Source organism: Nicotiana attenuata, unplaced genomic scaffold, assembly GCF_001879085.1.
Source record: "Nicotiana attenuata strain UT unplaced genomic scaffold, NIATTr2, whole genome shotgun sequence".
NCBI classification, from domain to species: domain Eukaryota; kingdom Viridiplantae; phylum Streptophyta; class Magnoliopsida; order Solanales; family Solanaceae; genus Nicotiana; species Nicotiana attenuata.
The window spans coordinates 304,729-317,853 of NW_017670593.1; the positions used below are offsets into that span (position 1 = coordinate 304,729).

The 13,125-nt window shown below is 40.4% G+C and overlaps 1 protein-coding gene across 1 annotated transcript; it reads right to left on the reverse strand.

Annotated features, from left to right (window-relative positions):
* Positions 1-861: 861 nt before the first annotated feature.
* On the reverse strand, positions 862-2,700 carry LOC109241350 (E3 ubiquitin-protein ligase TRAF7-like). The gene is made up of 2 exons (XM_019408085.1): positions 1,873-2,700; positions 862-1,504 (listed from the first exon to the last, which is right to left on the reverse strand). The coding sequence occupies exons 1-2, from the start codon at positions 2,619-2,621 to the stop codon at positions 979-981; spliced, it is 1,275 nt and encodes a 424-aa protein (XP_019263630.1). The 5' UTR covers positions 2,622-2,700; the 3' UTR covers positions 862-978.
* Between the last annotated feature and the right edge of the window lie 10,425 nt (positions 2,701-13,125).

Consider the following 13,125-nt stretch of genomic DNA (forward strand, 5'->3'; position numbering starts at 1 on the left):
GGTATAAACAATTTTGTGTTTGAATCACCTGGAGAAGGAAATGATATTTAAAAAACACTTCTTTTGGTGAGATGTAATTTTCATAATCTCTTCTTTCTACCAATTGTCAAATTTAAATGCTTAAAATGCATGTCAAGATCACTTCCGGTCGCTATGGTCCAAGTAACAAATATAAATCTTCTTTCTTTTATTCGTGATTGGTCCTGGTAAAATGTTATTCTTTTTTCTTTTGACAATAAGTAGAAGGTTATAGAACTTTGAAATTGTTAACCACTTTGATCAAACACGCAAAAATATCTAGTTCATGGGTGACGATGAGGCTATCGACAAATCAATGCAACTTACGAGCAGTGAATGCGAAAACTTTCATTGCCTTTCTTTTAAAAGATATTGTTCCAGCTTCGTAAGCATAAAATGAGTAACATTTACTCACACTCAGTGTTTATAGTAAATCATAAGCAGCCTTACCCTGTATTTCTGCAAGAGGCTATTTTCACGGCTCGAACCCGTGAACTCCTGGTCACAAAGCAGCAACTTTACCAGTTACGCCAAGGCTCCCCTTCTGTGTTTATAGTAAATCAAATAAATATTTTTTTTACCTATAATAGGCTAGAGCGAAGTTCATAGACCTCAAAGATACACATATAATTGGTAATTGCCATCAACTCACCAACTTCATAACACACAACTTGAAGTTTAACTAAATACTGTGAAGCTGAATATGTTTTGCAGAAGTACTGAGAGTTATGAATACAAGTTTGAGCTTATATCTATCATAGGTTAATAAGCAAACTGGTCAATAAGATATGTGAGGCTAAAGGCTCATATAAAAAGAAGAAGAACAGAAAATTGAAATGAAAGAAAAAAGAAGGTAATATGAAGATTTCTCTCATTTCTATGTACAAAAAATTATTGTAGTGTAAGTGTGTAACTGTGTGAGGCTCTGAACAAGAGACAAAGATATCAAAGAGATAAATTCTATAGGGATGGAACCCAAAATTTCCAAACCTTAATATCACAATCCAAGCTACCACTATAAACCACATAAGAATTTCCAGAACCAAAATCATCTTTATTCCTACTACTACTATTCTTACTATCTAAAGCTGCAGTCAAACATTTGACTGGACCTCTGTGTCCTTCAAAAACTGACAAACATGAATAACTTTTTCCAATTCCTCTCTTCCATATTCTCACTGTTTTATCTGCTGATCCACTGCATACTAAATCTGACACCACAGCCAAACATAAAATTGCCTTAGTATGTCCTCTTAAAGCTCCAGCCACCACCATTTTTCCACTACCACCACTATCTTTTTCCCATACAATTATGGATCTGTCACAAGCACCAGAGTATAAAACTGACCCATCTGTACTAAGAGCTAAAGCATTCACTGCTGATTTGTGCTTCTCTAGTGTTGCCACAAGGCTGTGTAATTTCTTTTTCCCTTCTTCTTTCTTCCATATTTTGATCTTCTTGTCTGCTGAACCAGTATATACATACCTGAAAGACAAAATCAACCAATTTTTTAGTAACCTATCTAATTCTAATCAAGTTTAAACTGATTGAGTTATGATCCGTTTGTTGACTTGACTGAACGGGTTAAACTCGAAATGACCCAATAAAACTTGTGGACCAAAACATGTCAAAATAGTGTAATCACTAGTCAAAATGCAATCTAAATCCAAAAAATTTGGAGTTTGAGAGATATAATTTGATCCATTTTGCCCCTAAGGATGAATTTGATCATATATCCTTTATTTAATTAGACCCATTTTTACCCCGTTTCCCTTTACTTAGTAGGGATCCTAATGGAATACTGCCGTGTGGGAATTAAAAAAAAACGTTTCATTTGTAATATCTAGACATACCCATTTTTCGATAGAGCTATTGCGTTTATCGCGTCATCGTGAGCGTTCAAGACTGATTCAAGGCATTTGAAATCCGACGTTCTCCAAACTTTGAAAGTTCTGTCCCAAGATGCAGAGTACAGCAGTGAACTATCTATTGACAAGGCTAAAGCTGAAACTGTATCAACATGGTGTACCCACGTACATTTCTTGTTTCTGCGGACTTCAACGTAGTTTTTTGCGCTGAATAATCTCATACACCGATCATTAAGTGTCGGTAAAGTGGCCATGCACTTATAATTCTGATTTGGTGCGTCGTTGTCAATTTTCCAGACCCGAATTTTGTGATCTTGGTGAGCACTAAAGAGCTTATCCCCGAAAATGACTATGGATTTAACAGAACTGCTACTCTGTGCTACTACTATGTATTCTGTTGAATGATTTAAAGGATCTCTGTTCCATAAGAGGATTTCTCCGTTGGAGTTGCCGGTGTAAAGGTATTTTCCAGAGAGTGATAGGCAGAAAATATAAGAGGAATTGCCTTTAAAAGTGGCTGCACAGTAGGTGTTTGAGAAAAGTTCTGTTTGAGTAGAAGGTGGAGTTAAAGAAGGAACTGATGGTAAACTTGGCTGTGAGTGAAGGGAAGAATTAGATGATTTTAATGATGATGAAGAAGAAGAATCTGAGTGAAGATATGTAGGATGAGATTGATCAGAATCTGTTGATTTTTTCTTGGATTGGCAGGGCAAAGGACATGGAATTATTCCCATTTTTGTTCAGAGGGAAAAAGGTTAGAAACAGTTCAAGTAGAGAGGTGAATGAATTTAACTTTGGTTTTCTTAGCTGTTTATAAAGAATTCAAAGATATGGTGGGAAAGCGTATTTTAGCAGAATAGTAGTAGTGCTATTTAGCTAATAAAAATTTTAAAGAAAAAAAAATGTAGTAGGACAGTGACGAAAGGGTACATGTAGGGCCAAAGGGACTGTTCATGAGTGAAAGTTCTTTATTTTTTTTTCGCACCCGATGTTAGGTACCGTTTATATTTAAATTTACGTCGAGAGATTTCATATTGAGAGTAAAATCCTGCATAACAAAAACGATTTCATACATTAGGCTGAAACTTCTGGTTAAGAATAAAAAGTACATACCATTCTAACACATAGTACGTCTCAACGTGACTTAAAGTCATATCTTGATAAGATACCTTAAATTCCTTTTTCAAAAAGACTACATATTTTGGATATTTCCCTAACTTTTTGAGATGCGGAGTTATTTATAACTTGCTTCTTCTATTGAACATTTACACTATACACACACACATGTATTATTCTATAAGAAATAAATATATTTGAAAAAGAAGCAAATCTTCATCCGATTAAGTATATCGACTAGAGTTACATTTTACTTGTTTTATTTTTCTTAACACTTTTAATTTGAAGGATAAGTCTAAACCATCAATATCAAAGTGACTTATAATTTAAGATTTTTCACGGTTAAGGCAATATTTTTTTTTAAATTCTCATCACCTAGTTATATCAAATTTTTAACCTCTAAATAGGAAACCAAAAATATTTTCATACGTTCTGAATTGTTTAAATATATTCTGAAGTTTCTTTTCTTAGTTTTATTAAAACAATTATACTATTTTTACTTTAAAATATTTAATTTTTTTAATAAATTAATTCATAAATCTATTACTAGTGAAAAATGAGATCCTTAAAATTTTGGGGCTAAAGCACTTGCATTACTTGCCTTATAATACCCATCACAAACCTTATTGATAAAATACATCAGTTTTCTGGTGTAATATTGTGAGTTGTGATGAAAGGATTATCACTTTTGCCTTAATATCTTGATGATCACTTAATTTGTACTTGAGATTAACCTAGATGATTCGAACATAAACACGCAAATCTAAATGCAAGTATAATGATTGCTTAACTTCTTTAAGGGTTGGAAATCATGATTATCAACACTGTGTTCATAACAATTCAGACAAGTGGATGTTTCTACTTTTTACAACACCTTCTAGACTTTTAAAACTAATCCATGTTTGTTAAAAAGCATAACCTTTTCCTTTTCCAGATGGTCTGAGAATTGCGCTGAACAATTTAGACGGTGGTTATTCGTATAGGGTTTTTCTTTGATTTTCCATTCGGTATTTGATATCCGTGTTGAGAATTTGTTAAATTTAAATTTTGCACTGAAAAATCTCATATATTACGGGGTAATCTCTTCTTAATAAAAGCGACTCCAAATTAATTATACGATTGGACATTATTGATTAAATCTCAAGAACACATTGGCGTACACATAAGTTTCTCAAATTTTCTGCTATACAAAGCACCATATTACAACCTGTATTGACCATAAAATATATCCTTCTCCTGTTTCATTAGTGTATACGGTTAAAATCATATGCCTTCGATCAATAGGCTCGAGGGATCGTCTTAAGACCGAGTTCAGGCAAGGTCGAGTTCGAGCCCGATGGACCAGACTCGAGCTCGAAGATAGGATGCAATGGCCCGATGATTGAAGTACGATGAATACCGAAGCCGAGTATGCTCGAGCCCGAAATAATACCATTATGGATTTCTAACAGAATGAGCGAGATTCCTGCCACGTCCCAAAAATCGTGGCGTAAATCCCAGAATAGAATTGTATGATTCCGTACTAGGCGGTTAGACAGCTGTCCCAATAAGATTCCTTACTGTATATGGAAATATACCTTATTTAGGGTTCCCCTATTATATAAAGGGGACCCCAATCATTGTAAACATCATCTAATTATTGGCAATGAATATACTATCTTATCTTTCTGGCTCATTGATCATCAGACTTGTCTTTTCTCTTTACTGTTCTTATTTTATTGTTCTTGGTTCATCTTGAGGTCACCAAACTCGAGGCCGATACTGTTTGGTAACATTGGTTTGATTCATTCATTCATTTCTTTAATCTATACTTTATACTTCTTGAATACTAATTGTATTGAACTAAATCACATATCTTTAAAACCACAAATCAAATTTAATTGTTACTCATATTTTCGAGGTAAACAGTTTGGCGCCCACCGTGGGGCTAAAGATAATAGTGATTATTTCATTATCGATTCTCATTACACACGTTATTTTTACACTTTTTCTTGTCAAGATTTTCTGATTTTCAGGATTAAACATGTCAAACTCGCAAAATACACCTATTCATGACAACGAAGGTCTTGAATTTCATAGGGAAAACAACAATGTAGGGGTCGGTGTACCACCGATAAACCCAAGGGAAATGCCAAATGTGGAACCAGTTGACGTTAGTTCGCATCATTGCTTTATATGCAGATCTAGGCACAGACCCCGGAAGGAGTGTACGCAGGGAAGCCCGATCTGGATGCCAAGGAACACCAGGAATGGGAGATGGGGGAGTCAACCTCCAAGTGATATTCGAGATGCTGCAAGCTCAGCTAATCGCCATCGCTCAACTTCAGAGTCAGAACAAAACTCGGAGTATAGCTGAACCGGAAAACACTCGACGTGTTGAACCAGCCCAGAGAGGTCAAATGAAAATGGCTCGGGGACTGACCCCACTATTATAAAAATGCTCGAAGAGCTCACCGGGAGGATCGAGTCCGGGGAAAAGAAGATTGAAGACAACGAAAAAAAGGCGGAAACTTATAACTCCCGTGTTGACCAGATACCGGGGGCACTCCAGTCTTGAAGGGTTTAGATGCCAAAAAGTTCACACAAAAACCATTCCCTCAAAGCGCGGCTCCGATGCCTATTCCTAAAAAGTTTCGCATGCCAGATATACCCAAATATAACGGGACAACCGACCCTAATGAGCATATTACCTCGTATACTTGTGGGATTAAGGGAAACGGCCTGAATGATGATGAGATCGAGTCTGTGTTGTTGAAACAATTTGGGGAAACTTTGTCGAAAGGAGCCATGATTTGGTATTATAATTTGCCTCCTAACTCTATTGATTCGTTTGCTATGTTAGTAGACGCCTTCGTGAAAGCACACGCCGGGGCCATAAAGGTGGCAACGAGGAAATCAGATGTATTCAAGATAAAACAAAGGAACGACGAGATGTTGAGGGAGTTCGTGTTTAGGTTTCAGATGGAGCGAATGGAATTACCATCGGTCTCGGATGACTGGGCGATACAAGCTTTTATGTAGGGTTTGAACGAGAGGAGTTCGATCGCGTCTCGATAATTAAAGCAGAATTTGATCGAGTACCCAGCCGTGACATGGTCGGACGTACATAACCGTTACCAATCGAAGATCAGGGTCGAGGACGACCAGTTGGGAGCCCCCTCGGGCTCAGTTCATCCTAATAGATTGGCAACCGAACCCCGAGGGATACAGACAGGGAATCAAGATCGAACAAGGGAGGGTATCAGCCATATGTCGATCGGAGAAACAACGATTCGGGTCGTAACTCTCCTCGAAATGATCAGAGAAATGATCGAGGTCAAAGCTCTCGAGAGCTCATGAGTAAGAGCGGGTTAGATAAGCACTCCGACCCCGCAGAGGCACCTCGATTGTCAGAGTATAATTTCAGTGTAGACGCATGAGGGATTATGTCAGCTATTGGAAGAATCAAAGATACCAGATGGCCCAGGCCATACAAACTGATCCTTCTCAAAGGAATCCAAACCTAATATGTAAGTATCATGGCACACATTTCCACAGGACCGAAGATTGCAGGCAGTTATGGGAGGAGGTAGCTTGGTTGTTCAATGAGGGCCGCCTTCGAGAATTTCTCAGTGATGGAGCTAAAAACCACTTCAGGGAGAGAGATGCAAGAAAAAATGAGCAGGAAGAGCCATAACATGTAATCCACATGATCGTTGGCAGTGTCGATGTCCCGTAAAGACTTGTGTTCAAACGCACCAAGGTATCGATCACCAGAGAAAAACAGATTCGGAGCTATGTGCCCGAGGATGCCTTATCATTCTATGACGAGGAAGCAGAAGGCATATCTCAGTCGCACAATGACGCCCTGGTAATTTCTATCCTTTTAAATAAAATTCAAGTTAAATGTGTTCCAGTGGATCCAGGTAGCTCAACGAACATAATTAGATCGAGGGTCGTAGAACAACTCGGACTACATGATCAGATTGTACCTGCATCCCCGGTCTTAAATGGCTTTAACATGGCAAGCGAAACAACAAAAGGGGAGATAATCCTGCCAATCAACGCAGCCGAGACCATACAAGATACAAAATTCTATGTCATCGAAGGTGACATGAGGTATAATGCACTCCTCGGGAGACCATGGATACACAACACGAGGGCGGTACCTTCAACTCTTCATCAAATGATGAAGTTCCTAATGGAGGATGGTGTGAAAATGGTCTACGGAGAGCAACATGCTGCGAAGGAAATATTTGCAGTTGATGAAGTGACACCGATACCAGAGCCTTCGACCTCGGAGAAATCGAGCATCAAAGGTAAGCATGCGGATAAATAGCAATCATCGCCCCCAGCCTCGACGGAATCGGAGCAACAGGTAATCGAAGATGAGGAAGAGGACTTCCTTACTCCTCGAACCTTCATCATTCCAAAAGAGTCCGATGCAACCAAATCAACTATCGAGGAACTGGAGCAGGTCATATTGATCGAATACATGCCCGAGAGAAAGGTATACCCGGGAACGGGATTAACCCCCAAACTCAGGAAAAAACTCATTCAATTTCTTGTTGATAATATGGATTGATTTGCTTGGTCCCACATAGATATGACAGGATTCCAACGGAAATAACAACACATCGGTTAAGCCTCGACCCCAGGTTCAAACCGGTAAAGCAAAAAAGGAGGCCACAGTCCGAGGTGAAACATGCATTCATAAAGGACGAGGTAACCAAACTCCTTAAAATAGGGTCTATTCGGGAGGTAAAATACCCCGAATGGTTATCCAACGCAGTTGTAGTTCCTATAAGAGGAAATAAACCTAGAATGTGCGTAGATTATAAGGATTTAAACAAAGCATGTCCAAAGGATTCTTTCCCACTGCCAAACATTGGTTGTATGATCGATGCCACGGCCGGCCACGAGATCCTAACGTTTCTCGACGCCTACTCCGGGTACAATCAAATTCAGATGACCCCGGAGGACCAGGAAAAGACTTCGTTTATCACTAAATTTGGAACTTATTGTTACAACGTAATGCCTTTCAGGCTAAAAATGTAGGAGCTACATACCAACGCCTAGCTAACAAAATGTTCGAAGAATAGATAGGTAAAATAATGGAAATTTACATTGATGATATGTTGGTTAAGTCCCTGCGCGCAAAGGACCATTTAACTCATTTGCGGGAAACATTCAAAATTTTGAGAAAGTACAACATGAAGCTTAACCCGGAGAAATGTGCCTTCGGAGTTGACTCGGGTAAGTTCTTCGGTTTCATGGTTTCGAATCAGGGTATCGAGATTAATCCCAATAAGATCAAGGCCATCGAGGATATCACGGTCGTGGATAGTGTGAAGGTCGTGCAAAGGCTGACTGGACGAATAACTGCTTTGGGTGGATTTATTTCGAGGTCATCAGATCAAAGTCACCGGTTCTTTTCCTTGCTTAAAAAGAAGAATAATTTCACATGGACCTCGGAATGACAGCAAGCCTTGGAAGAATTAAAACGATACTTATCGAGCCCACCTTTGCTTCACACCCCGAAGGTAGATGAAAAACATTACCTATACTTGGTAGTATCCGAGATAGCGGTAAGTGGGGTACTAGTTCGAGAAGAGCAAGGTACGCAATTCCCTATTTATTATGTAAGCCGAACTATAGGAGATACTGAAACTAGATACCCTCACTTAGAAAAATTAGCACTTGCATTGATAAGCGCATCTAGAAAGCTAAAACCATATTTTCAATGTCATCCCATATGCGTATTAACAACTTACCCCCTTCGAAATGTTTTGCATAAGACCGAGCTATTGGGACGATTGGCCAAATGGGTCGTCGAACTTAGCGGGTACTATATCGAGTATCAACCCCGAACGGCCATCAAGTCGCAAATCCTAGCTGACTTCGTGGCCGATTTTAAGCCGACCCTCGTACTCGAAGTGGAGAAAGAAATCCTGCTAAGATCGGGTACATCATCGGGGGTATGGACCCTTTTTAGGGACGGTGCCTCGAATGTGAAAGGTCCCGGCTTGGCATTGTCTTAAAGCCACCTGTGGGTGGTACCATTAGGCAATCTATCAAAACTTCTAGGTTGACTAATAATGAGGCCGAGTATGAGGACATGATTGCAGGTCTCGAGTTAGCTAAAAGCTTGGGAGCAGAAGTCATTGAAGCCAAGTGCGATTCACTATTGGTGGTAAACCAAGTAAATAAAAGTTTTGAAGTTCGAGATGATAGAATGCAACGGTACTTGGATAAGCTACAAGTAACTTTGCACCGCTTCAAGGAGTGGACTTTGGATCATGTGCCTCGAGAACAGAATAGCGAGGTCGATGCACTTGCTAATCTAGGATCCTTGGTCGAAGAAGATGATATCATCTCGGGGACTGTCGTCCAGTTATCGAGGTCTGTGGTTGAAGAGGGTCATGCCGAGATAAATTCAACAAGTTTGACTTGGGACTGGAGGAATAAATATATCTATTATTTGAAAGATAGAAAACTCCCATCGGACCATAAAGAATCGAGGGCCCTACGAACCAAGGCTGCTAGGTTTGCATTAGATAAAGATGGAACATTATACAGGAGAACGTTTGATGGGCCATTATCGGTATGTTTAGGGCTGGGAGATACCAATTATGTTTTACGTGAAGTCCACGAAGGTACTTGTGGAAATCACTCCGGCGCCGAGTCTTTGATTCGCAAAATTATTAGAGCAGGGTATTACTGGGACAGCATGGAAAAAGATACTAAGGAATTTGTCAAAAAATGTGACAAGTGCCAACGATTTGCACCGATGATCCACCAGCCCGAAGAACAACTCCACTCGGTCCTATCTCTGTGGCCTTTCATGAAAAGGGGAATGGACATAGTCGGCCCTCTACCAACGGCCCCACGTAAAGCTAAATTTATTTTGTTTATCTTTCGTGGAAAAGAAAAAAGCCCTTTATCGGATTGGAAGCGATGACTTAAGCCTCTTTCTTCTTCTTTTCTTATAGGGCGTTTAAAGAGCATGACATGACTGATTATTTTTCTAAATGAGTGGAAGCATAGGCCTTCGAGAAGGTTAGAGAAAAAGAAGTTATTGACTTCATCTGGGACCACATCATATGCCGGTTCGGGATACCTACCGAGATTTTATGTGACAATGGAAAACAATTCATTGGCAGCAAGGTAACGGAGTTCCTCGAAGCACATAAAATAAAGAGGATCTTATCAACACCATACCACCCAACTGGAAATGGACAGACCGAGTCAACAAACAAAACTATTATTCAAAACCTGAAGAAAAGGTTGGATGATGCAAAGGGAAAATGGAGAGAATTTCTACATGAGGTCCTCTGGGCATATCGAACAACATCGAAGTCTAGCACGGGAGCTACTCCGTTCTCTTTAGTATATGGCTCCGAGGCCCTTATCCTTGTCGAGGTTGGAGAACCCAGCGCCAGGTTTCAACATGCATCGGAAGAATCAAATCACAAGGCTATGAACACTAGCCTCGAGCTATTAGATGAAAAACGAGAAACAGAACTTGTTCGGATGGCCGCGCAGAAGAAAAGAATCGAGAGATACTACAATAGAAGGACCAACCTTCGACACTTTGGAATCGAGGACTTATTAGTTCAACGGAAAGTCACCCTCAATACTCAAGACCCGAATGAAGGGAAACTGGGCCGAATTGGGAAGGACCGTACCGAGTACTCGGAGGTGTCGGTAAAGGATCTTACAAACGTAGCACAATGGAAGGTGAACAACTGTCGAACAATTGGAATGTATCATTACTCAAAAGATACTATTACTAAGGTATGAATGTATCTTTCTTGTCCATTTGAATTTGAAACTAACTCATTGCAGGTGTTCGATCGAAGCTATCGAAGGCACCTTTTTATACGAAGGCCTTAGGTTTTAAAGCCTGCGTTGCACTTTTTTTCCCTTAGATCAAATTTTGTCCCAAATGGGTTTTACCAGCGAGGTTTTTAACGGGGCAAAAACTATATGCTACCTAAGGAGAACTCAACAATATCCAAGGCTTCTTTACAATCAACCTCGAATACTGGGGGGCATCACCCTCGGAGGTTATATTTTCGAGGAAAATACTTCACGCCTAAGAGAGCCTCGATAGGAGAACTTTGTAATGGGCCAAACGGTCAGATGAACTGTGCCCATATAGAATAGCCGAGGACAGCAAAACATGTACGCATGTATCAATTATTCAAAAAAGCATCCCTTCTATATCAAAACACTTTGTGTCTCAAAGAAGTCTACTATTATACGAGCTCTACACTTACAATTCTACGAGAAACAGCCCAAGGGCCAGAACGCAAATACATCCCGAATACTCGGGGACTGTCATTGACACTCAACACATCCGAGTCATCAAAAACTCAAACTCATAAGACCTCAAAGAGGCACCCCCTTGATATAAAGGCCAAAGCCATCATACTTGGGGACTAACCTTTCGAACAAGTTCGAAAGGTTATCCGGAAACAAGTCCAAGAGACATACCCAAAGGCTACGGCCGAAATAATGCGGCTCGGAGACGTCCGACTTCCGCCATAAAATTAATGGCCTTCAAACACTTTGAAAATATCGGTTAAATCAGGCTACCCTCGGCAAAAGCAAAAGATAAAGGGCTTCGATAAAATCATCCCTCGAATAATTTAAAGGCTTCGATAACATCAGCCTTCGAAATAACCTCAGGAGGTATTTGATTATGTTTACATAAACAAATTACTAATAAGGTTCCGATACGTCAAACCTTCGAAAAACCCAACGGGTACAAAAAACACATGCTAAGCATAGATAAATTTTCACTAAGTCTTTTAGCCGAAAAGAGGGAAAAATTATAGCCGCTTTAGAGGCCGAATCGGCCCAACTTAAAGAGCCTAAGGGCCAATATAAAAGAGCCTAAGGGCCGATATAAAAGAGCCTAAGGGCCAAAACATATAGGGTTCGAGACCTTGCTCTCACTCAACTCGGACTCAAGAATTCCATTATCCCGAGCTCGCGCCAAATCCACTTAAGCATAGCTTGAAGACTAACCAAAACCTTAAGAGGTATTTTATTCTAAGTTCGAGGATCACACGCTGATCACTAAAAAACCTAAGGGTTGTTATATTCAGAATCTAAGCCAAGATATCAATTTTTTCACAAAATAAAGACAATACGGAATCAAAGATGAAGCAAAGAGATCCTTTAATATTTATAAGAGGGGCTTACAAGAGATATTTTACAATACCCACAAAGGGTCCTTGCACAAAAACACAAAAACGAAATAAAAAACCTAAACCTACTCCGGGGCCACATCTTCGGTAGCTACATCTTCGGGAGCCGCGTCTTCAGGAACCTCCTCCTCGGGGACTTTGTCTTCATCTCCTCCGCTCTTGGAGCCACTAGTTGAATCCTCGTCTACAGAAAGCAAAGCGGCAACCTCTTCCTCCATAGTCTTTGGCTTTTCAATATTGGCTGAGAGGTCAAAGCCACGAGCATGCACGTCCTCGAGGGTTTCTCTCTGGGACTATCGCCTGGCATGTTCGAGTGCACATGATAGCTTAACTTTGGCCGTAGTAGAGATCTCCTTTGCCCAGGTGTTAGCTACTTCAGTGTCAGCTCGGTACGAAGATATAAATGCCTCTGCGTCAGATTGGCCTTGGCAAGCTCACCAGCAGATTTTAGCTTCGAGCTCCTTGATTCTGCGGCTTCGGGCTAGGCTTTCCTCATTTACACTCTGAAGCTGGCGTTCAATTGAAGCCAGCTGCTCCCGAAGAGTATCTTTCTCCGAGGCGAGATGGTCCATGCCTTGTCTCCACCCTAGGATCTCGGCCTCCTTCATCTTGAGCTCCTCTCGGAGTTGCTCCACTAGCTCGCCCGTTTGTTGAGCCTGCAAAGTTGAAGTGTTAACCGACCAATCGGACAAATGCATAACAAAACTTCAAAGGGTATATTACCTTTTCGACAAGCTCGGTCTGTTCTTGACGAGCCTTCTCCAGTTCGGCTCGAAGGTCACCGATCTCCCCCTCTTTTTTGACATAGAGGAGGCCATCCCTCTCTTCCGAGAGCTTCTTGAGCTCGGCCTCACATCGAGCAAGCTCGGCTCGATACATGGAAAACGCTTATCGATGGAGCGTCACAGCCTTCACAAAAAGGAAA